The sequence below is a fragment of the Macadamia integrifolia genome, chromosome 5 (assembly GCF_013358625.1).
Source record: "Macadamia integrifolia cultivar HAES 741 chromosome 5, SCU_Mint_v3, whole genome shotgun sequence".
NCBI lineage: Eukaryota > Viridiplantae > Streptophyta > Magnoliopsida > Proteales > Proteaceae > Macadamia > Macadamia integrifolia.
The window spans coordinates 31,418,938-31,443,894 of NC_056561.1; the positions used below are offsets into that span (position 1 = coordinate 31,418,938).

General features: G+C 42.0%; 1 protein-coding gene across 1 annotated transcript; it reads left to right on the forward strand.

Moving 5' to 3' along the window:
- Positions 1 to 15,581: 15,581 nt before the first annotated feature.
- On the forward strand, positions 15,582 to 23,867 carry LOC122079745 (mitochondrial outer membrane protein porin of 36 kDa). Its single transcript, XM_042646452.1, has 6 exons — positions 15,582 to 15,750; positions 15,857 to 15,924; positions 16,968 to 17,078; positions 19,675 to 19,761; positions 21,764 to 21,972; positions 23,191 to 23,867. The coding sequence occupies exons 1-6, from the start codon at positions 15,702 to 15,704 to the stop codon at positions 23,495 to 23,497; spliced, it is 831 nt and encodes a 276-aa protein (XP_042502386.1). The 5' UTR covers positions 15,582 to 15,701; the 3' UTR covers positions 23,498 to 23,867.
- The last annotated feature ends 1,090 nt before the right edge of the window (positions 23,868 to 24,957 follow it).

The following is a 24,957-nucleotide window of genomic DNA, read 5'->3' on the forward strand; positions in this document are numbered from 1 at the left end:
CTGTGGGTAAAGGAAATTTAGTACATCCATATAAAAAACCTCCTCCTAAAAGATACGGATAGAGAAAGCTTTCTATCAGTTTATCTTGGAAAAAGGAAATTTAGTTCATCTACATAGGATCATTATTACTATGTGAGTTTAATAATGCTTTCCTCATTATTTTTGTCATTCATCTTTAGACATCCGAACCATAGATAAGAGATTCTTCATTCACCATGGATGCCTATATAGATGTGATACATTTCCTCTTATATATCTCAGTCAATTATAGTGGTAATGGTCGTGGCCGTCTTTTTTAAAGTCGGAACATAATTAAGAAAGAGAAGTAAGAAAAACGTTGCGAGTCATTCGCTTTCCATGAGCTTTTTCTCGTCATGTGTTCTTCACATTACACGCTCGAACTATATTCCGTAGTCTTAATCGTCATGGTTAGGTCAGCTCGTGGGTGTTAGGTTAGAAAAACTCGAGAGAAAAAATAGAATTTGGGAAAAGATCAAGTCCAAACAAAGACCCCCTTACATAAAGCCTCTTACACGTCTTTTTCAAAACAAAAATCAATTCAATCCACCAGGTTTGTTCTATTTTGATTCAATTCTACTGTTTATATAGAGAGAATGAAGCTTCAAGGAAGGTGGAGAAGAGAGATAAACATGATCAGGATGAGAAGACCAAGGAGGAGTCGGGAGAAGATAGAAGACAAAGGATAAGAAAATGAAGAAGAATAAGAAGAAGGATGGTGGCAATGCCAAGGAGAAGAAAAGGATCTAACAAAGCTAAAGAAAAACCTGGAAAAGATAGATGTCAAGACGCAAGAATTGGTTGTAAAGAGAAGAGATCTTGAAACTGAACAAAATTCAGGGAATTCAATGGCGGCTGCTGGGGCTGCTGCAACTACCTTGCCCGGTTCTTGACCTCCTCTACTTAGAAATTAGAGTATGGCTATTGGCTGAACAACTTTACCCAAAAGAAAAAAAGGCTATTGGCTGAAGAGATTCCTCCATGACGTATGTAAAGGAAAACTTGGTCCAATTTTAGTTCAAGTGATTCTTCTAACGCAGTTGTAGATTTGTGGGACCAAATTCCAGTCATCATTTTCATGAAAAAAAAAAAAGAGGACTGAATTTTGATTCACCATTGGGTAAGAGGAAATCTTTTCAACCATAGAATTTGAATCTAACCCCCTGATTGGACTAAGGAATGAAGGGCGTTATTGACTTCTTATAATAGGGGTGGGAAATTACTGATGACCTACACCATTGGGAAAGTCTAATCTTTTTCTTTTCTTTTTCTATTTAATGTTAAAATTGTAGAAAAGTCTAATCACAATGTCAAATGGTGAAACAATAATAAATTCATTTCTTCACCACAGGTGAAAGAAAACTCGATGAAGTCCGAACTGGTTTAAAGATGGTTTAGGCGAATATGCAACTTATTTCTTGGTGACTTGAAGGCTTCAAAGCTGGTCTATCTTGGTTCACCTTATTCTCCCCGACTCCTTAAGTATTACTATAGAACTATTTTGTTGATAAAGAGTGTAGAACCATTAATTGGGTCATCGACAATGTTCAAACTCAATTGATATTTTATTAATTGGAAAATTGACTCTGGGCATAAGGTGTTCACTATGCCTTTTCACATATAAATTTTTTTTCTCCTAAAAAATAAATAATTAATTAATTTGTAAAATTGCATAGGAAATGGAAAGGTCGAGACAACCCCTCCCCCTGTCCTTTTTTATAAAAATAAAAAATAAAGAGAAAAATAACACTACCTGATAATGTTACATACGTCTAGATACATGGGGAAGTGGAACTAGGCTAGCTATGAAAAGACACACATGCCCTAGCTCCACTCCCATTGTGTTTGGACGGAAGCAATACTATCGGGTAGCATTCTTTCTCAAAAAAATAAATAACATGAAGCAAACAAAGAGGAATTGCTATAGTACCCATATTTGTTAATAATGCTCTTACTTGATTGAATGATCGATTGGATTGAATAGCTAGGCCTATCTTTGTATGATGAAGGAGCCAATCGTACTCAAATAGCCGGAAGGAAAAGAATTCGTGATTGTAGTTCGCAATTACTACCTTTGCCTTCTTTCTTTATAGGTTGCTTCACCCCTCAAACCCTAATTATAGATCTTTTAGTTGATCCAAGCAAGAAGCAGTAAGCTCGGGTAGGAGAAAACGAAGTGAACAGAGTTTTCGAGTTAGCAAAGCAAGTCCAATGACCAATTAGACTTAGACAGAAGGCCTATTCAAGCAAGGTCATAGCATGAGACTGGGACCTTCAAAGCATGAGGCAATGAAACTGTTGTCAAAACACTTTAATGACATCATTCAGGAAGTAGCAACCTTTCGAACAAAGTCAAGAAATTACCCATTAGCTCCTGGGCCGCTAACTCACTATGAAAGGAAAGCGGCTCTCCCTTCCTTATCCTAATCCTAACTCCCACTTGCCTTTTTCTTTAGGGGCTCTAAAGCTTTTGGCTTTAAGAGCAGTAAAGATCCCTTACCTTTTTCCTTCTTCAACTTGCCTACCTTTCCCACTCATCCTAGCTGAACAAGAGTAGACTGGTCTCTCCGCCAATAGGCCATATGCCTTGGTATAGTACATGTGGTGGTTTCTCACTGGGGCAAAATACAACATAGGGGTCCTTACTCTGTGTCTTTGAATCCTGACCGCTTCTTGCTATAGGACCAGCGGGAGTGCCTGCATCTTGTTGTAAACCACAATCTCCTACTTGAAGACTCATTTCGTTTTCCCTCTGTGCTTATCCCCCAATCCCCTAATTTGTCGTCCTCCATGAATGTGGCACCTGTATTGAGGAATGTCTCATCTATATCTAGGCATACACGCCCAAATACGCTGGATCTAGGGAATTAGTTGAACTGATAAAAAAAGTACCTAATGTCAAGTGCCCCTACTATCACCTATATGATGTTACTCTTTTATTTCGTTTTTCTCATCTGTACATGTACATACAAGAAAAAATCCTCACGTATATATTATGTAGGCAGTCAACTTACTCTAGTTTTTCTAGTCAATAAATGAACAACTAACATATCCAATGTGTCATTTTCCCAAATATTTACAAACTTAAAAGAGTAAATCTTATTTAAACCATTGGATAAATATAATGAAATCATCCCATCGTCATCCTTCTTGTTTCCTTGTGTGAGTCAATCCACAACCTCCTTGCACTAGCTAGATCAAGTGATAATGTATAGAGCATTAGAACTCATCCATGGTCTTAGGTTCAGGATCCGAATTCTTTCCAATTTTCTCCCAGCCTCTCATGTGTATGCGGCATAACACTTGGGTGTATGCAGTCCTAAATGATTGATGCACAACCCTAGATGTGCATGTGAAAGGTTGGAGGAAGTCGGAGAGGATCCAGTCCTTGGGTTTGAACCTTATGGTCCTAGGGGTGTCAATGGGTCGAGAAGGGCCGATCTTGGTCAAGCCTAGCCAGGCCTGGCAAGCCTATGTCCTCAGACCATGACCTACCTATTTAAGGAATGCGACGCTCATGGTCGGTGTTGTGTCGGGCTTGGTCGGTTCCAAACTTCAATCAGGCTTCTCATAATCTGGCCTTAAACGGGGTAATGTACCAATAAATCCTTGAACAATCTTTACTTTTCTTAGATTTAAGATACTTAAATTTATTTAATTAAATTATCAATAATTTTAAAAAGATATTACACTTAATTACAATCAATAATTGAAAAAAAATCAATACGTACCCTATTCGATCCCCTAAAAAAAATTCATAATACATATATAAATGGTCAGGCCAAACGTGTCGATCCAAGTCGAGCTTGTAAACGGGTCGGGCCGATCAGGAGGTCCATTGGGCTTATCCCTTGCACCGTGTATTACCACCTATTTTATAAACAGACTGGTCTTAGACCTGACACGTTTATTAATCGAATCGATTCAGTTGGGCCATAAATATATCGGGCTCAATCGGACCTACCGGTGTGGGCTTGGAATTGATACCTGATACGGTAGAATTTTTCACCCAATAAAGCGAAGACACGTGGCATCCGAGGGAGGGACGCGTGTCACCCATCCGATAGAGGCCGCAAGGCTTCAAACCACGTGAGGAGAAGATGCCCGAGGGGGGTTCCCGAAACCCTAGGCCGAGAAACCCTATAGAGGGAACTCGAAAGAAACCTGGGGGAGGTATGCCAACACCCACCATTACTCTTGTAAAAACATTGTTCTTCCAGTCACTAACTTGGGCATTGGAGGACTGATCCCGGAGATACCTCCGGGCCTTTGCCTTCTGTGCTTGTGCAGGGTCGGCTCATAAGGATTTTCGACAGTAACAGACTGGCACCGTCTGTGGGAACTACAGTAATGGTGGGAAAAACCTACAATCGTAGGAAAATAAGAGCAGCGCCGAGTATAAACATGGATGAGGGGGAAGCTTCAGGAGGGCTCCCCCCCTCGACAAAAGTCGGCGAAGAATGGGGAAACAATGATCGGGAAGGTTCTGCGAGGGACTGACGCTCGGTCAGATATTCGGTACACAGAGATAGTAATCTTCCACCCCCTCCTAGGGTGCAGGAATATATGACAAGGGAGCAGTTCGACACCCTTCAAGAGAAGTATGACCGAATGGCCGAGACAATGAAGGAGGTCTCCAAGGCCATCTCTCAAAAGACCGACAGAGCACCGCGAGGCTCCCATGTCCAGCTAGAGCGAGCCTAAGAAGAGGACTGGAGTAGTTCAGGATCGATAAGGTCTGGCTGGAATCCTCGAAACCAATCCATAAGGGAAAGCCCCGCACCCAAAGAAAGGAGGCGGAGTACCACCGGGGCCAGGCATGAGGAACCACGCCAAGGAGACGGACAGAGACATGAGGACTCGGGGTTGAAGCAGATGATCCTAGACCTGAAAGACGAGATCCAAAAGGTCGTAAAAAACCAAACAGGAACTCGTGAGTCGAATCTCACTAATGACACGGCTCTAGCCGATGAGGTTATGAGGGACCCGCTCCTAGTCAATTTTTGTCTACCCAAATATGACACCTACGACGGGTCTGGAGACGCCGTCAATCATCTGGAAAGCTTCAAGGTTACGATGTAGTTCTACCGAGTCTCAAAAAACATCATGTGTGGTGCCTTGCCTTTAACGTTCAGAGGAGCGACAAGGTTATGGTACAACCGCCTACCGACAAAATTGATTCACGGCTTCAATGATTTGAGTTACTTCTTCGTGGGGGGATTCTCCAGTAGCCAACCCCTTCAGAAGACCAATTTGAACTTGACCAACGTCAAACAACATGAAGGAGAGTCACTGTGAAGCTACATGAAGCGCTTCCAGCAGGAAAAGATCACGATCAGAGGTTTGGACTCGAAAGAAGAGTTCACGGCCTTGTTAGGAGGCATCAAAGATAAAGATCTAAAAAGGTGTTTGGTGAAGCATACACCGAATAACCTAGCTGAGTTGGAGGGCTCGGTGTGATAAGTATATTCAGATGGAAAAAACCCTCCAAGTTGATGAGGAAGCTGAAGCAAAGACGGGGAGGAAAAAGACCTCAAGAGATGATGATAAACCTTTCGAGGGCAAGAGACGAAAGTCCGAATGTGATCGGGCACCTAGTCTGCCGAAGAAGTTTAAGAAATATGCGTCGCTAAATCAGAGACTGACGGACGTGCTAATGCAGATGAAAGAAACCCCAGACGCCGGAGTCATGAAGTGGCCTGGGAAGATGGGACAACATCCTGAGAGATGCGATATGGACAAGTATTGCCACTTCCACAGAGACCACGACCATGATACCAAAGATTGTTGGCACCTGAAGGGAGAGATCGAAGGAATGATCTGAAGAGGATATCTAGGTCGATTTGTAGACCGCGAAAAGGAGGATGCCCAAGATGGCAATGACTGCAAGGACAACCGCCAAAGATACGATAGAGGCCCCGTGAAAGAAGGGGGCCAGCCCACAGGGGCAATCAGGAACGGCAAAGGGACCGGACCTAAGGAAGCTAACCATCGTCCCTATGACTATCATAAAAGCCCAACTAGGTTTATAGCAACTATCAGTGGAGGCCTAACCGTTGGAGGTAGTTCCATCTCAACCGAGAAAGCAAAAGCCTATACGAGAAGCGTGCATGTGGCCGAATGGTCAAACAAGAAGGCAAGGACGGGGATGGTTATCTCATTCTCGGATGACCACCTAGAAAGGGGTGCAGACACCACATGACGATGCCCTGGTAATCACCATGACTGTAGCCAATTGCAGAGTAAAAAAGATCTTGGTGGATAATGGCAGCTCAGCTGATATCCTATTCCTTGAAGCCTTCCAAAAGATGGGTTTAGATAAAGGAAAGCTGAAGAAGATCGAACACCTGTTGCAAGGGTTCTCGGGTGCCCCGGTCAAAGTAGAAGGGTCGGTTGAGTTGTTGGTAAGGGCAGGCATCGGAGACTGCCAGGTAACAGTTATGATTAACTTCCTGGTAGTAGATATCACTTCAGCGTACAACGCCATACTAGGGAGAGTTTACTTAAACCTATTAAAGGCTATCGTCTCCACACCACCTCAAGATGAAGTTTCCAACTAAGAATGGGGTTGGGGAGTGTCGAGGCAATCAGGAGGCGTCCCGGAAGTGCTATGCCACCACCTTATGGGGAAAGGGAAAGGCAAGCGAGGCACTCTCGATAGAAGATCTACGCGATGATACAAATTATTAGAGGGGAGAATCGACTGAGGAGCTGATACAAGTCGAAGCTGAAGAAGGGGATAGTACTCGCCAATTCCAATTCGGGGCTACAATGCCAAAATAGCAACGGAAAAAACTCATCTCATTTCTTCGAGGCAATTCTAACATCTTCGCCTAGTCGGCCTCAGACATGCCTGGGATAGACCGAGAGGTAATAGAGCATCGACCCAACTAAAAAATTGGTACAGCAGAAGAAGAGGACCTTCGCCCCCGAGAGGTAGCAGAAGATAGATGAGGAGATAGAGAAGTTACTAGAAGCAAAGTTCATCTGTGAAATCCAATACCCCGAATGGATATCCAACGTAGTTATGGTCCCAAAGGCAAACAGGAATTGGAGGATCTGCATCGACTTCATGGATTTAAACAAGGCCTGCCCGAAAGACAGCTACCCCTTACCAAAGATAGACCTTCTCATCGACGCCACTGCTGGACATGAGGCGTTGAGCTTCATGGACGTGTACTCGGGATACAATCAGATCAAGATGTGTGACTTCGTGACCGAGGGAGAACTTTAATGCTACGAAGTAATGCCCTTCGGACTAAAAAATGCGGGGGCCACTTATCAAAGGTTAGTGAACAAGATCTTCAAGGGGATGATCGGCAAGACTATGGAAGTGTACGTGGATGACATGTTAGTGAAAAGCCTGAAGGCAGAACACCATATCCGAGACCTAGAAAAGGCATTCCAAGTATTAAGGCAATACGACATGAAGCTGAATCCAACAAAATGTGCATTCAGAGTAGCATCGAGAAAATTCCTTGGCTTCATCGTTTCAGAGAGGGGAATCGAGGCCAACCTGATGAAAATGCAGGCCATCCAAGATATGAAGTCACCGCAGAATGTGAAGCAAGTCCAGGAGCTCACAGGTAGTCACTGCCCTAGGACGGTTCTGCCTCGGTCAGTTGATAAGTGCCTGGGGTCGAAAAAGTTCGAGTGGACAGAGGAGTGTGAAAAGTCCTTCAAACTATTGAAAGAATACCTAGCGATGCCCCCATTGCTGACAAAGCCAAATACAGGGGACACCTTGCAGTTATACATAGCTGTATTGACAGTGGTCGTAAGCGTGGTACTGATAAAGGAAGAAGGAAGACAACAACGGTCAATATATTACGTTAGCCGAACCCTTTTGGATGCAGAAACAAGATACAGAAAGATGAAGAAAGTAACATATGCCCTGGTGATAGCGGTAAGAAAGCTGAGGCCCTATTTTCAATCGCAGACGGTGTGCGAGCTCACAATCCAACCTCTGAAAAAGATACTGTAGAGGTCGGATATGTCCAGCCGCCTAGTAAACTGGGCCATATAATTAGGTGAATTCGACATCCAGTACAAATTGAGAACCGCAATAAAAGCACAGGCCCTAGTGGACTTCATAGCCGAGACAACGCTCCCAGATGAACCCCAAGAGTCTGTCGAGGCACAGGCAAAAAGGACTTGGACATTGTATATGGATGGTGCATCTAGGGGTGTCAATTTGTGGCCCGAACCGGGTAAACCGACCGGGACCTACCGTTTAAAGACCGGCCCGGCCCGGACCGTTTATTAAACGTGTCGGGCTTGAGCCCGGCTCGTTTATAAATGGTCGGTCTCGGTTTTGCTACTTGAACCGTCGGACGCCTGACCGAGACCGACCGAATAACGCCCGACCAAGACCGGCCTATTGTGCACCGACTTGGCCCGACCTTTAATGATTGTAGAATACCTATTTTACCCCCCAAATTAAAGAATAAAAACTAAAAAGTAAAGACATGTTCACATTTTAAATAATGGTTATATTTTGTATCATTTATTGATTTATTGTCATTTTTTTGGGCTTGCATAAGTGGGCCGGAATATAATAGCACATTTTAAAGAGGGCCCGTTTAAAAACCGGTTAAAACCCGTTTAACATTAAACATGTCCGTAGCCCGGTTAAGGCCCGACTAAAGCCCGATTAAGGTGGCCCGATTATAACCCGAGACCGACCGACCGAATATAAAGTGTACCATGCCCTCAATAACTAAGCCCGATTAGTTAAATGGGCGGACACGGTGTAGCCTTTGAAAGTCTTCAAGCCCGATTAAGCCCGACCGAAACCGAACCGGCCCGACCGGTTGACACCCCTAGGTGCATCCAACAGCGCGGGAAGCGGCTCTGGGATCATACTTGTTAGCCCAAATGGATTCAAAATCGAGTATGCAATATAGTTCGACTTCGATGCATCCAACAATGAAGTTGAGTACGTAGCACTAATAGCCGAAATAAATCTGGCGCGGGCCTTGATGGTACGGGAGTTAGTAGTGTACAGTGACTCACAGCTTGTGGTGCAACAGGTGAATGGGGACTATGAAGCCAAGGAGCAAAAGATGGCCGAGTACTTGAAGACGGTGTGAGAGAAAGTAACAACCTTCAAGGAGTTTGAGGTAAGGTAGGTGTTGCGGGCAGAGAATGCCAGTGCAGACGTGCTATCACAATTGGCCACCTCTGACTTCGGGGACCTTGGACGATCGATGTATTTCGAAGTATTACTCCAACCAAACACCAAAGGACCTCGGGAGGTATTACCCGTTGGCGAGGACGACCCTAGCTGGATGGATGCCATAATCAAATACCTGAAGGAAGGAATACTCCCCAAGGATAGGGACGAGGCAAGGAAGATACGAATGCGATCAGCACGCTTCCTATTGAAGGACGAGACGCTATATAAAATAGGGTTCACCACATCGTACCTCAAGTGCCTGAACCCTGCCAATGGTGAATACGCACTCCAAGAAGTACATGAAGGGATATAAGTCCAACACCTAGGATCCCGGGCCTTGGCCCATAAAGTGCTGAGACAGAGCCTGCTATGGTCGACCATGAGGAAGGATGCGGGGTTGTTTGTCAGGAAGTGCGTTAAGTGTCAGATGTTCGCCTCTGTCCCTTGGCAGCACTCTACCAAGCTTTCTTCCCTGTCAAGTCCAGTACCATGCGCCATGTGGGGAATGGAAATCCTGGTCCCGTTCCCCCTGGCCACAAGGCAAAGAAAGTTTATTGTGGTGGCGGTAGACTACTTCACGAAGTGGGCAGAAGCTGAAGCACTGGCTATGATATCCAAAAAGAATGTAAGGGACTTCTTCGAGAGGGCGGTAGTCTATCGATTCGGAATCCCCCAGGTGGTGGTAACAAAAAATGAAACTCAGTTTGCTAACCCAACTTTTGGCTTATTTTGTGATGTCCTCAGCATTTACCACATGAAAACATCCGTCGGTTACCCATCGACCAATGGACTGACAGGGTAACCAATCGTACCCTGCTCCAAGGAATAAAGAAGAGACTGGATGATGCCAAAGGGTTATGGGCAGAAGAGTTATACAACATCCTCTGGGCTTACTGCACGACTGAGAAATCAACCACCGGAGAAATACCCTTCATTTTAACCTATGGCATCGAAGCTATACTCCCAGTAGAGGCAAGAGTCGGGACCCATCGGACTCAGTATTACAATAAAGAAGAAAATGATAAAGGATTCCGAGCTAATTTAGACCTCTTGACTGAAGTCAGAGATGCCTCACAAGAAAGGATCGCTACCTACCAGCAAAATGTTGCGAGGTATTACAACTCCAAAGTCTGAAGGAATGAGTTCAGAATGGGTGACCTCATCCTCAGAAGGGTAGAGATATCAGACCCGAGGCATTAAGGAAAGCTATCTCCAAATTGAGAAGGTCCTTACAGAGTCTCGAGGATAATACGACTAGGGTCCTATCACCTAGAGACTGCGGGGGGGGGGGAGAAAAAGTACCCCGATCATGGAACTCGAAGAATTTGAGGAAATTCTATCAGTAGTGAAGTAGCATGTACATTTACATTTCGTAATTTTTTCCCTAAGTACTTTCAAGTTGTAACTCTCCATCCCAAACACTCCGAAGGATTTCCATTTCATAAATATATGAGCTGGCTTACGGCAATCGCTTCCTGATAGTTGCTAATATAAGGCACTCCCTTCGATCGGGCGCTCGGGCCGAAGCTGAGAAAACATGGTCGAAAGAATAACCTTGGTTGGGAGCTCAGGCCAAGGCAGAGCGAACTTGACCAGGAACCTTAGATAGGACCCTAGTTGAGAGCCGACAATAGATAGGGGTTACGAAGGAAGCACTTGAGGGGGGGGGTAAATGAAGACACCCCGAGGTATATGGGAGCCTCGGCCTTTATTCCCACACCATTGGACCAATGACTCAATAGGACCGAACCTTGTGATAAAGGTTGGCTCCCACAACCCCTTGAATGAGAGCTTGGGCCTTCATACCCCCACCAGTAGGCCGAAGATTTGAAACAAAAAGCATTTCATTCATAGAGACGCCCGAAGGCCAACATTACATTAGGACGCCCGAAGGCCAAAATTACAAAAAAAAAAGAACCTAAGGCTAAGTTGCAAAGAGGCCCTCGAAAAAAAAAAGGGCCTCATGGAGCGTTTGCGGGAGGGATGGCCTTGTCCCCGACATGGTCGGCAACGTCTACATCGGAGTCTCCTCTCCCAGAAGTAAGAGGGACCTCATGAGAAACCTGGACCCCCTCTCCCTCACTATCGTTATCCTCTCCATCTGTGACCTCGGTGGCGGCAGGAGCTGCATCGGCGTCCTCCTTGAAGATGAGGCCACTCCCCTCGAAGGATACCTCGAGATGATGTTCGAGGACCCAGTCTCGAACATCGGTGGTGCCCATGATGAACCCGGGGGTGATGGCGCGCTTTACCACCTCCCGAAAGTTCTCAGAGAACTTGTAGCTCTCAACGGCTAGGGCTTTAGCCTCCCTCAGTTTTGCAGCCATCTGTGCCTCCAGTTCTCTAAGCTTCCGATCCCTCTCCTACTGTGCGCGGAGGAGGTCAGCCTCCAGATGTTTCACTTTCTTAAGGAGGACTGTGCACTCCTTGTCGAGCATCGACTTTTCACACTCGGACACCTCAAGGTCCATGGCCAGGGCTTCGGCTCGGATAGTCAGCTAGATGACTTGGTTCTGAGCCTGAAAGAGATCAACAATGGAAAAAATGAAAAAAAAAAAATATTAAAGGCCGAATGCCGAAGATTACCGTTGCCATAAACACTCAAGTGCTTGTAATTATGGCCTTGGTCCTTTGGTTTTGGGCCTCGACCGCGTCTTCTAGTAGGCTCCCCTTCTGGACGAGCTCTCGGGTAACCCGCCCAATGGAAAGTGTCTCACCCTCCTTGATGGACCACCGAGGGACGAACCCGACTTCAGCTCGAGAATAATTGCCTCTCGGGCTTTAGAAGTCGGCACCAGGGGAGGAGGCCCTCAGAGGGGGTGTGCCATGGCTTGGGGCCTCGAGCGCCTAAACGGCCTCTGTGGTGGGGCTTCCAGATCTGGGCTTCTTTTTTGGGAGGGCGTCGAAAGTCGAAGCCCCTCTTTTTTTGCCTTTCTTCAGCTACCTCTGATGGGAGTCTTGGGCCCTGGCTGCCTTCAGCTGGGCCTATCTCTCGGCCGTGGCCGCTTTGGCTTCTGCTCACGAAATTTGCACGGCAGTAAAGATGGTCAAGATCAGTACGAGAATGCTAAATCCGAAGCAAAAACAGTGGCAAACCTATGACTCACCCGGGCTAAGCCCGAACAGGAATAGAAAGGCATCCGACTGGAGTCTACTGGACTCGACAGGCCGACAGAGTGTCTGGTCCTTAGCCATCGATAGTGACTCTGCATCTGTCCCAAAGTCTTCAGGTCTGGGATGTCGCAAGTATTACTGAAGGGGAACCCTTCAGACACCCTCACAAAAAAGAACTTCAACTTCCAACTGTGTATCGAGGTTGGGTATTGGTTCAGAAATCGGAGGTTTTTCTAGGGCAAAAGTAATACCAGCCCTAGTCCCCCTTGCTAGAACCGAGAGACATACAATTGAGAAAGAGAGGAAGGGAGAGAGGTCTCCCCATCCGAGAGAAGAAGACGATGAAACTGAGGACTTGCCACCACCCGTTCGGGGTCAGCTGGGCTGGAGAGATGCCATTGCGCCGAAACACCTGGCTGAAGAAGGGGTGAAGAGGGTGCCAAAGCCCGACCTTGAAGGCATCCCGATAGAAGCAAAGCTCTTCAGGCCTCGGTATCCGAAGGACGAACTCATTCGGGATACTACATGACACACGGAGCTTCGTTAGCTCCTCCTCGGTCATGGGTGACACTATATTCCTGGCTTAGACCTCCAGGGACTCGTTTGCCTAGGCCCTGGAGTTGAGAAGCCCCTCCCGAATACTTCCACCACTCATGTCACTGGTGGTAGAGGACAAGGAGGCATCCGAAGATGTGGATGTGGAGGACGAGTCCGAAGACATCCCTCAAACCTGACCGGGACTCTGATGCCTAGAAATTGCACCCTTGGATGACGAGGGGCCACTACCTAAAGAGCTAGACATAACTTACTTCTCAATGACTCTAGTTGAACCGAATATTAGAGGATAGTTAAGGATGAAGGACGAAGGGTCAGAGAAATGAGTAGAAGAGGACAAAATGAGAGAAAGTGACATTATTTGTAGGCAACAGTGCGTTGATACGACTCCCCAGCCTCATTAAATGCAGTACATGTCATCTACGTGAGATTTTCGGAGTACACTCGAACAAAAGAGCACGAGCGTAGTACTACGCCCGGATTCGAGCATACCTGATCGAAGGTCACTACCTTGGAAGGGAGCTCAGGCTAAGGTCGAGTGGACCTAGTCGAAGGTCTCAATCTCGGTCGGGGGCTCAGGCAAAGGCCGAGTGAACCTGATTGAAGGTCTCAACCTTGGAAGGGAGCTTAGGCAAAGGCCAAGTGGATCTAGCCGAAGGCGACAACCTCGGAAGGGAGCTTAGGCTAAGGCCGAGTGGACCTAGCCGAAGGTGACAACCTCGGTAGGGGCTCAGGCAAAGGCCTAGTGAACCTGACCGATGGTCACTACCTCGGAAGGGAACTCAGGCCAAGGCTGAGTGAACCTAATCGAAGGTCATTACCTCGGAAGGGAGCTCAGGCTAAGGCCGAGTGGACCTAGCCAAAGGTCTCAACCTCGGTAGGGGGCTCAGGCAAAGGCCGAGTGAACCTGACCTAAGGCCTCAACCTCAGAAGGGGGCTCAGGCTAAGGGCAAGTGAACATGAATGAAGGTCACTATCTCGGTAGGGAACTCAAGCCAAGGCTAAGTGAACTTGATCGAAGGTCACTACCTCGGTGGGGTCTCAGCCAAAGGCCAAGCAGACCTGATCGAGGGTCAACCTCGGAAGGGAGCTCAGGCCAAGGCTGAGTGAACTTGACCGAAGGTTAGAACCTCGATTGGTGGCTCAGGCCAAAACCGAGCATAACTAACCGAAGGTCGTGTTTTTAAGACGAATGCCGAAATCGAAGAGCGTCCTAGTGGAAGTAAGGGGGCTGCTGATACGGTAAAATTTGTCACCTAATCAAGGGAAGACACGTGGCATCCGAGGGAGGGACGCGTGTCACCCATCCGATAGAGGCCACAAGGCTTCAAACCACGTGAGGAGAAGATGCCCGAGGGGGGTTCCTGAAACCCTAGGCTGAGAAACCCTATAAGAGGGAACCCAAAAGAAACCTGGGGGAGGTACATCGACACTCACCATTACTCCTGTAAAAACACTATTCTACCGGTCACTAACTTTGGCATCGGAGGACTAATCCCGGAGATACCTCCGGGCCTCTGCCTTCTGTGCTTGTGCAGGGTTGGCTCATATGGATTTTCGACAGTAACAATACCCCTATATGATCCTCCCCTTCGAGGCTAGACCATCTCCTAAACTTTGACCTTATATGCAATAATCTCACATCATTCAAAGGGTGTGAGACCACTTCTGAATGTAAAACCCACATCCAATGAATGTATAAGGGGGTGTTTGGTTCAGTAAATCTTTGGATGACATTCTTTAGAATGATAATTCTTAATTTTTGGAGTTGTTTGGTTCCACTAGGATGACCCTCATAAGTGAGCATCCTACTTCCCATGAATGACCATATTATAAAGGATGTATTCCAAATCTGAGTTCACCTCAACACTTAAACTCAGATTTGAGCAACCTCTTTACCACCTACTATAAAAGGAGAAAGCCGAAAGATGTTATCTACGGAAGCCAATATCTCAACTCGCGAGAAACATATACTAGCCTTAAGGCAACCAAATGATTTTTTAAAAAGAAACATAATTCAGAAGAATGTCTATCAAAAGATTGACATTCATATCTAATACATACACCATTTGATTTACAGAACCAAACACCCCCTAAGATTATTACGGAAGGTCATGATTCAGGAGATACTTTGGGCTCCTCGTCAACCATTGAATAATCCTTCCCCTTTTCCACCTAAAAAAAAAAAAAAAAAAAAGGGTTCTCGCCCTTTATTGAAATATGCGGCTGTTAACGAAGCTACACTTGAGCGAATAATCCGTTCTCAGATGCCAGGTGCCATCACTTCAGTAAGACGAGAAGATCCACGAGATATCTATATTCCCACGGTTAAAACTTTTGAAAACCATCACCCCTCATTTTCTCATGTCGTTATCAGACGTACACGTTGATTACTACTGCAAAAAGATTCCAATCTAGTGTTGTAAATAAACCAAAACTCCGTTGACAAGTGGAAGACAACCGTATTCGAGAAAAAGTTTCGATAAATTAAATTTCTTGCCAAACTATGAAGTGGTGGACGCCGTAGCCGAACGTGTCCCTCGTGTCCCTCAGCTGTCTATCTCCCGATGTCCGTACGCTATGTTAGAAAATAAATCGACGGTTAAAACAGGGCATCTCTTTCACATACTTCAGTTGGACGGTCCAGATTCTCTTGAGAAACAGATTACCCACTTCTGGAGCCGAAGACCGAATGACCGATCAAAATTAGGGTTTTATTTATTTTCCCCCTACCCATATCTCAGTTCAGCACTTAAGCTCTCTCTGGTATCGCTCTTACTGTTCTTCTTCCACCGCTCCGTTGTCGATCTCTTTCTCCATTTTCGTTGGAGACAAGATGGGAAAAGGTCCAGGACTTTACACTGATATTGGCAAGAAGACCAGAGGTGATAATCTGTTCTTCGCTGATCTCATATTAGTTTGTCTTTCCATCTCATTTTTCGTTAAATTTGTCTTAATTTATCTGTTTTTTCATCTTCTGTTCTCTTTTAGATCTTCTTTACAGAGATTACCAGAGCGACCACAAGTTCACCATTACAACGTACACCTCGAATGGCGTCGTGAGTTTCTCCTCTGCTACTTTTCATTTAGTGAAGTTCCATTTTAACTGTCGTTCTGCTAGGGTTTCACTATATATATAATTTTATTTTTTCTCTTGATATTACTATTCCATGAATGGTTGATTAGTATTTCTTTGAGACCGGTTTGTTTTTTGCAAAAATAGATTTTGGTATCTTACACTGAGCTGCATTTCCGTAGTCTACCTTGGTTCAATTTAGAGGTGTTACTTTATGAATTGCTTTTTGTTTTTTTCGTTTTCCTGTATTATACTGTGATATTCACAATCCAAGCTGATTTTATTCATTTATGATTTTTCATTTGGAGTTTGTTTTTGTTCTGTTGATTCTGTAATGTGTTGCTGTCTACCATAATCCATGTTCTTTGGGTAAAGCTACTTTGATTGTTTACTGTTAGGAGATGGCCTCTCAATATAGGCTGTTATGATGATTACTTTCCACAGCAGTTAAATCACTTGTTCATATTTGCTTGTATTGCTTGTGTTTTTCCCTTAAACTGTAATAACCTCCAAGAATGTGTTTTGATCATTAACAAATCAAATCATAGTTGTCAAGGTGGCTAGGCAACCCAATGTGATGGATGGGGGTCTGGATGCCAAGAGAACTATGAATCAAATTAGGGAAATTTAGGATGTCTAATTAGTGGCACAAAGTATTTTGATTCTAATTTGTAGTTTAGAGTTTGAAAACTGAAAGTTGTTCCTGCACTTACTTAGATTTCAACTAGTGATTTTGGTCGAGATTTGATTTAGTGTTGGATTTTGGGGAGATTGAAGAAGTAATTCTCAGTGATGCTAACAGGGAGATCTGATTTATAGGCAGCAATTGCCCTATTTGCGTGCTTCTGTCTCTTCGAAGTAAAGTTTGCATTGTGGTAAATGATCATTGTTGATCTGATAATTTTGTTCTTCCAAGCAGATGACTTTTAATTATCTATTTGGTGTTATTTCATTCTATTTGTTTAGTTGCTTTATGACCTTTTTGAATTTATTTGTTATGTTGGTTCTAATTTGATGTTATTGCAGGCTCTTACTTCAACAGGAGTCAAGAAAGGCGATCGGTTTTTGGCTGATATCACTACACAGATTAAGAACAAGAACATCACAACTGACATCAAAGTGGACACAAACTCAAATGTAATTCATTGGCATATCTTGTTCAATACCTCAGCTGTTTTAATTGGTTGAATTCACTATTCCATGTGCATCTTCATTTACTGTGAGCTATCTTGGCTGAAATTGGATCTGATGCCTAATTGGTTTACTTTTGAATCTTATGTCTAAACTGATATATGGGTTATATCTACTATGCTATGCTGTATGTGATTTTTGACTTTGTAATTTGCACCTTTGATGTAGAGGTGTTAGATTCTCCAAGTTTCTTATCTACTTCTTTAAAATTATTCTCGGGATTTATTTATACCTGAAACCATTTGTTTTGGAAGCCTTCTATCATACACAGCAGATACACTCCTTTTGTCTGATGCTTTTATGATGTATTTCAGGGTAATGTTAGTCCTTGTGGCATGGTTGTAGTCCTTGTGGCATAGTTGTCAAGGCGTTGCTTGGTGTTACCTTTTTCTTTTTGGCTCCTCCAATGCCTAGATGCCATGACAACTATGCCTGTGGTATCATTTATGGTTGTACCCAGTCTATATTGGATAATTGCTGCATGCTCTTTCATGTAAATTCTATCTATGTGTTGGCCTTGTTTGGTTAGGTGATGTGAATTGAGTGAAATATGTCAAATAGGATTTCCATGTGTGTAGGTGTTATGCAAGATTTTGTGCACCATATGTTTTTTGACTTGTTGGGTGATATTACCTAAAGTCACCATTTTATTTTTCTGCAGTGCTACAACAGAGATATTCAGTACAACTACATATTTACTTCCAACCTAATCCATTGAAGATTGATCTTTTTCTCTTTTTTGTTTTTCTTTGTCACTTTACATTTTACTTCCCTTCTAACCAAAGTAGGTTGACTGGGCGAGAGGTAGTGAGGCCTCTTCTGGTGGTTGGGGATGATTACCTATTATGATGTGGTGGTTGTTTAGTTTGGTGGCCTTTCAGTTGCTACTGTCTTTTGTTTTTCCTCTGGTTGTAGACGACTGGGTTATGCTCTTGATCTTGTATTTGATCCTTTTTTTTTCCCAATGAGGGCTGTTTGTTGGAAAAAAAAAAAAAAAATAAAAAAAAAAGAAAAAAAGGAAAAAGAAAGAAAGATTAGTAACTTCTATTTGTAAGAATTCTTTCATAATCAATCCTCCTGGTTGGATTTATCTGATAACCATGCCATTTTCTGCATGTCTCTTTTTCTTCATTTGGTCATCCAAATAGTACCTAATTAATTATGTTAGGGTTTAGGGGTCCGACTCCTAGTATGGTTAGGTTTGTATTGTGAATACTGTCTAGAAGCAACAAAGAAGACCCATTGGGTTGACAATATCATGATACCTTGAATCGTAAAAGTCTCCCTACCTATACTTTTACTAAAAAGTTTGTGCAGTGTATGTCTTGTTTTACACAAAATTTTGTGCAGTGTCTTGTTTTACACCCTTATGTAATTTTGTAATCTTGAAAGAAGTATATTTATCATTTTACTCATAATAAATGGGGTATTGCACTGTTGGGACTATGCTATGCACGATTTATTTTAATCACTATTTTTGTAGGGTAATCATTTGAAAAGATCATAGACATGGTGCTATTGAGATCCTAACTGGTTTGAATAGAACTCAGGTCAGACCCATTCCTCTCGTGAATTGAAGTGAAGGCCCAATAAGCAAGGATTTAAGTATCAATATCGAGTATCGTATTGGAAGGGGTAGTTTAAGAAAAGGGATGTATTGTATCGTATTGTATCAGGAGGCACAGGATAGACATGGAAATAGTTAAGAAACGCATGGAAAGGCAAGGAATTCATGCAAAATGCAGTTTCAAAGCATAAAGCACTAAATAAATAATATGTAAAATGTATCATGTATAAAAAGAAAAACAATGTATTATGAAACAATTGTTTTCTATTGAATATGTATGAAGGATGGGGTTTCTTATATGTACTAGTATAATATATAGAGATTTGTGAGCTGGTTCAATCTCAGAGTTGGAAGTGGTCTCAAGTAAAGTTGTAACTACAATGATGATGTGCACAGACTGATCATAAGCACAATATAGAAAAGTAAAAAAAAAAATATAAAAAAATAAGAAAGATGAAACTGTGTATTTGTAATGTGTTCCATATATTACATGTAATTTTTTGATAACATTGAACGCAATTGCTGCAATTGTTTGTTTTTTCATAATTTTTTAATGGGAAAATGATTTCTATGGGGGAGTGTGGCCCCTGCACCTAGACGTGGTTAGTGAGGAGGTTTCATATGTACAGGTTAGTAAACTTAATTTAGATTATGCGTTTACGATACATTCTTTTGAAATTTCTTTTTCTGGAAACATGGTAATAAGTCTTTCCATATAAGTTTCTTTTGCAAATTTTGCAGAGATGGCTATTGTTCTTTTGGGTCATACCTAATTTTGTATCATGTGGTTTTGTACTGATGAGGTGGTGCATGATTATTATCTATTGACACAAGTTGAATCATCTCTAACCTTGCTTAGCTGTTGCTTTTTGGTTGTACAGAAAATATAAAACTCTAATATTATTGCTTGCTTTTTTCTTCTTTTTTGTTTCAATGCTTTGCTCAGTTGGTTGCTTCTTCATTGTATTTTCCCAGCTCTTGACGACCATTACAGTGGATGAACCTGCGCCTGGGCTTAAGACTATATTTAGCTTCATTGTTCCCGATCAAAGGTCTGGTAAGGTGAGTAATTCATCGGCTTCCATTGCCACTAAGTTCATTTCTTACATTAGGCGCATTCTCACTGGATGATATCATTCATTTTAGATAATGGTTTCATGCTTGTGGAGCTTTTGATGTTATTTATTGTTTGAATTGGGAGAAAATTAAATGTCTGCAGAATGATGGTGTGTTCTAATCAACAATGTCTGCAGAATGATGGATTAGGTTGTACAAGGCCTAGGAGAATACAGTATCACTGAAAAAAGTAAGGAACCAGAATTGGAAGAAGTCAAAATATCAGAATATCAATAGTTCTAATTGTGCCAATGTTCTGGTCGAGTGCTATATAATTAGGAGAATATTATATCAGAAATTGGGAATGATCCAACGGTCAGATTTATTGAAGAACTCTACTGTGAGTGGGTTAGTTCAAGAAGTAGAAATTGATGGGAGGTTCTTAGAAGGTTCATTTCGGCAGTTAATAAAGATCAGAGTAATGAGGTAACAGAAGTATGGAAACAGCAATAACCACAGAAAAAGGGTTCTGAAATCAGAAGTTGAAACAGATCCTAAAGTTGTGATATTTTTTTTATATCAGAACTGAAGGAAGACTGATGAAATTGAAGATCAAAACCAAAAATTATGAATAGAAAATGACAACGTGAAACCAGCAATAACCACAGAAAAGGGCTCTGAAGTCAGAAGTTGAATCAGATCCCAAAGTTGATATTTTTGCAATCAGAACTGTAGGATTGATGATTTCGATGTTTGAAATTCAAGGATTTAGTTTAGAATTTTCAGAGAATGATCAAAATATCAGGAGAGGTGGGGCAATATGATGTGTGAATGATCAATTATCAGATTCAGAACTGCTTTATGAACCAGATTGAAGAAGTCAGATCCAAAATTGAGAAATTCAAAAAATCCTACTCGAGAAAGATGGGAAAAAATTGTAAGATTGGATTTTGAAACTAGAACAATGGCATAACTGGAAGAGTCTAGGATAAATAGATAAATAATATTACTAAAGCAAAACAGGATTAACCAGTAAAGAACTAGAGCATGTGCAGGGTTCAGGTTTCAGATTTGACTTGTTACTGTAGAAGGAATAAGAGAGAGAAGAATGACTGATACTGCTCCACAATGCTTGCTCAAGCCTATCTTCATTCATAGGAAAAATCCAAACTTTATTCATCAAATTGTGGAAGGCTGTTAATTAGCCTTTACATCCTGCTATTAAAATTGCTATAAACTGAAACAAATTAGGACTCTAAATTGCCGATAGGTTGGCAGATTGGCAGTGTCCTAACTGAATAACATAATAATAAGATGACATCTTAATGAAAAGGGAAATCCCCCCTCCACCCATGCATGCACTGGTGCTTTGGAGGAAGTCCCATACTTATTCGAAAACTGAACCTAATCTCCCCCAGCTGAAGGCTGTGATTGGAGTTTCCTAATGCAACATAAATTCAGAATAAAAATAAAGAATAACTCCTGCAAAGTAGCCCACGGTTTGTAAGAACCAGATCTGAACCAATTCTTGAACCATGGGTCAGGTTCTGACCCGGAAAATTGGTTCAAGGTTGAACTAGACCAACCCAAACTGCAGGTGCTTTTCTTTCTCCTCTTCAAGAATTCTGCATTCGCAGAATCTTAATGATAGCTTGTTCAAGAGCATTTGTATCGAGTCTTTTTTGCAAACAAAGTTACATGTCTGTAATGGGTCAGGTTCTGACCTGGAAAATTGGTTCAAGGTTGAACTAGACCAACCCAAACTGCAGGTGCTTTTCTTTCTCCTCTTCAAGAATTCTGCATTCGCAGAATCTTAATGATAGCTTGTTCAAGAGCATTTGTGTCGAGTCTTTTTTGCAAACAAAGTTACATGTCTGTATTCTTTAAATTCTTATTTTATACATATGATAAGGTTGTATTCTTATTGTTTATTTAGATTTTGTCCGATTATTACATATTAATCTCAAGGTTTGCTAACTTCTGTTGAATATTTGGGGTTGTTTGACAGGTGGAACTCCAGTACTTGCATGACTATGCAGGGATCAGCACAAGCATTGGGTTGACTGCAAACCCCATTGTTAACTTTTCGGGTGTAGTTGGAAGCAATACTCTTGCCCTTGGAACTGACGTCGCCTTTGACACTGCTTCGGGGAACTTCACCAAATGCAATGCTGGCTTGAATTTCACTAATGCTGATCTCATTGCTTCTCTGGCCTTGTGAGTGTTTCTATTTTCTTCTTTCCTACATAACGAGGTAATGCAGAAGCAATGCACAATCCAGATTGTGTGGCTTGGATTAGTTTTGATTATATAGATTCAGATCTTGTATGTCGGGGGCAGTATAGTTCTTTAATTAAAGAAAATAGTTTTAAGGTGGGATGGGCTTCTTCTTGAGCTATTGGTTAGGAGTTTTTAAAGTTTAAAATTCGATATTGCAATAGTTGTGGGTTGTTTGGTATTAGGAAAAATTGGTTAGCTGTCGTAAGTCCCTATCGAATATGAATTTGGGTTTCTTAAGTTCTATAAATATGTACTGCCCCGTGCCTACTCTGACCTTGAATTCTTTTGGTTAGTTACCAAAAAAAAAAAAAAAAATGTATCCCATGTTGGTTTTTATCTATTCTCAAGATGTGGTTTGAGGATTCTCTCTCTCTCTCTCTCTCTCTCTCTCCAACAGTCTTCCTCTCCTTTTCTTCCAATCGATATCAGATACTAGATAAAATATTTTCCTTTAAATCTTCTATTCAAAACCTATCGACAGATTTATCTTCTCTTTTCCTCCTATCAAATGATAGTTCCATGTTCTAAAGATTTATCTTCTCTTTTCCTCCTATCAAATGATAGTTCCATGTTCTAAAACATCTGATTGAACTTCTCTAGTTTACCACATGATCTCTATTTATTTATTTTTTCTTCTTGAAAGCTGGAAAGTATTCTTAACATTCTGTTGCTGCCTTCTTTCAATTATGATTGTTAGATTTGAGATAAAATTGATTAGTGCTGGGATCTGATTGGTAGACCTAGGGCAACACATCATCTGCATGGGTCTGCATCACGAGGTCTTCTTTACCTACGGTTGTCTTGCTTCTCTTGAAACCTCACACATCCTTAATTTACAATTTTGTGTAAGCATGGTTTTACACGATTTACTTTTTGCCCCATTCTTGGGTGTCACGACACTCTTTGAATTCTCCCTGGCCACCGAGGACTCAGATATTGCCTTAGTGGGCCCAGCCAGGATTGTGCAATGGATACTGTTGATCTTTACGGTTTTCCGTGTGTCAAGTCTTTCAGATTATAAAATGAATTAAGTTAGATATTTTGTCTCAAGTCTACAACAAATGATAAAACGAACTTGAGCCAATGATTTAGTAGGAGACACTGATCGATATGCATATTTTGACTTTGCTGTGTTCACTTTGTTGCTTTATCCAGGAATGATAAAGGTGACTCATTAACTGCTTCATATTACCATTCAGTGCGCCCCTTGACCAATACGGCTGTTGGTGCTGAGCTGACTCACAGCTTCTCAACAAATGAAAATACCTTGACATTGGGAACCCAGCATGCATTGGATCCATTGACTACACTGAAGGGTCGGGTCAACAACTATGGAAAGGCTAGTGCTCTTATCCAGCACGAGTGGCGACCGAAGTCCCTCTTCACCATTTCAGGAGAAGTGGACACCAGGGCCATTGAGAAGAGTGCAAAGGTTGGGCTGGCTTTATCTCTCAAGCCATAAACGATGGGGACATTTCATTTTAGGAGGGAAGTGGAGAGATGAAGATATAGGGGAGAAAGAAATGCTTTCATTCTGGTGTTGAAAGCAATAAGGTAAGCACATCAATGTTGTCAACTGATGTTCTGTCTTTATTTTCAATCATGGGTGAGGGAAAAATAATTGTAGCTGGTGTCATGGACCAACTTCATATCCTCTTACATTTTTCATCATCTCCCTGTTTTGAGAATACATACGGTCAAGAGCTCGAGCGGTGGTTTTACTTAGAATTTTACGTCAATTTTTAGATGCTGGTTTGTGTGCTTCTGCAAAATTTTGTTGGAATTTTAGAGAACTGGAAATGGTCTCTTGCCTGAAACAGGGTACTTATTTCTGTGTTGCTTGTGTTGTTTACTTGTGTATCCAATATCAACTGTGGAAGTCTTAGTACCCCTTTTTTTGGGGGGGGGGGGGGGGGGGGTGGGGTTGTGGGTGGGGGTTGGTTGATCTCATTCACCATATTCTATTTCTCGAATTTGCATGGTAGGGTTGAAGTTTCAAGTGGAATATGTTAATGCATAGATGGTTGAATTTTAGTTTGAAATTTCTTTTTGATGGTTAATTCAAACCTTTTTTCAGATCATTCATTAGTTCATCGGATGTAAATTTGTATGTAGATTTAGGCGTCAGCCTCCGATACTGGAGGGAAATTACATATGCTTTTTATTTTTATTTTTCTATTTTTTTGTTTCTAAGAAATGCAAGAACAGGAATGTCTGAGGGGATCCCTGAAGTGTGTGTTGTTGTAGTATACAATTGTTTATATAGCATAATGTGATTGGTAGTAAGGGAGCCCTTGATAGATGGTTAGGCAGAGAATCCTTCAGAGATGGATGGCTTAACTTCAGGCGGCACGTTTTGCCAAAATCAACAATATAGGGAAACGGATGTGTATGACAAATAAATGGGTTATATGAAAATAATATTTTTCAAAAATTGGTGAGATAAAATGTGGGTTATACGAAAATAATATTTTTCAAAAATTTGTGCAATCAAATGCGCATGGCAATGATACGATACATATATAATACGGTTGTTACACAATTGTTTTGTAAAAATCCAAGAGTAAAAGTATAGGTTTATTTTGGTATTAAAAATGAATCAAAATTGGTTGTATATAATTAAATTTTAATATCTTATGTTTTCATGCACATCCAAATCTAATTTAGCTTTTGAACTGGGGATCATTTTATAATTTTGTTTGTTTTACATCTAATATTAATTATGTTTAATAATGTCTATCATAGTCAATGTTAATGGGTGATCTATCAACTACTTTTTATCATAGTAAATAATTATGATAAATAATGTCATATATTTATTAAAATAATAATAATAATAGCATGTGGATAATTAGTTAACAAATTAAAATATCATCATTGATATTATCTTATCAAACAAGAAAATCACAACAAACTCCTATT

Coding starts and splice junctions, on each gene's coding strand:
- LOC122079745 (XM_042646452.1), top strand. CDS start 15,702: ATGGGAAAAGGTCCAGGACTTTACACTGATATTGGCAAGAAGACCAGA. Junction 15,925..16,967: donor CGTACACCTCGAATGGCGTC/GTGAGTTTCTCC, acceptor ATGTTATTGCAG/GCTCTTACTTCAACAGGAGT. Junction 17,079..19,674: donor AAGTGGACACAAACTCAAAT/GTAATTCATTGG, acceptor GTATTTTCCCAG/CTCTTGACGACCATTACAGT.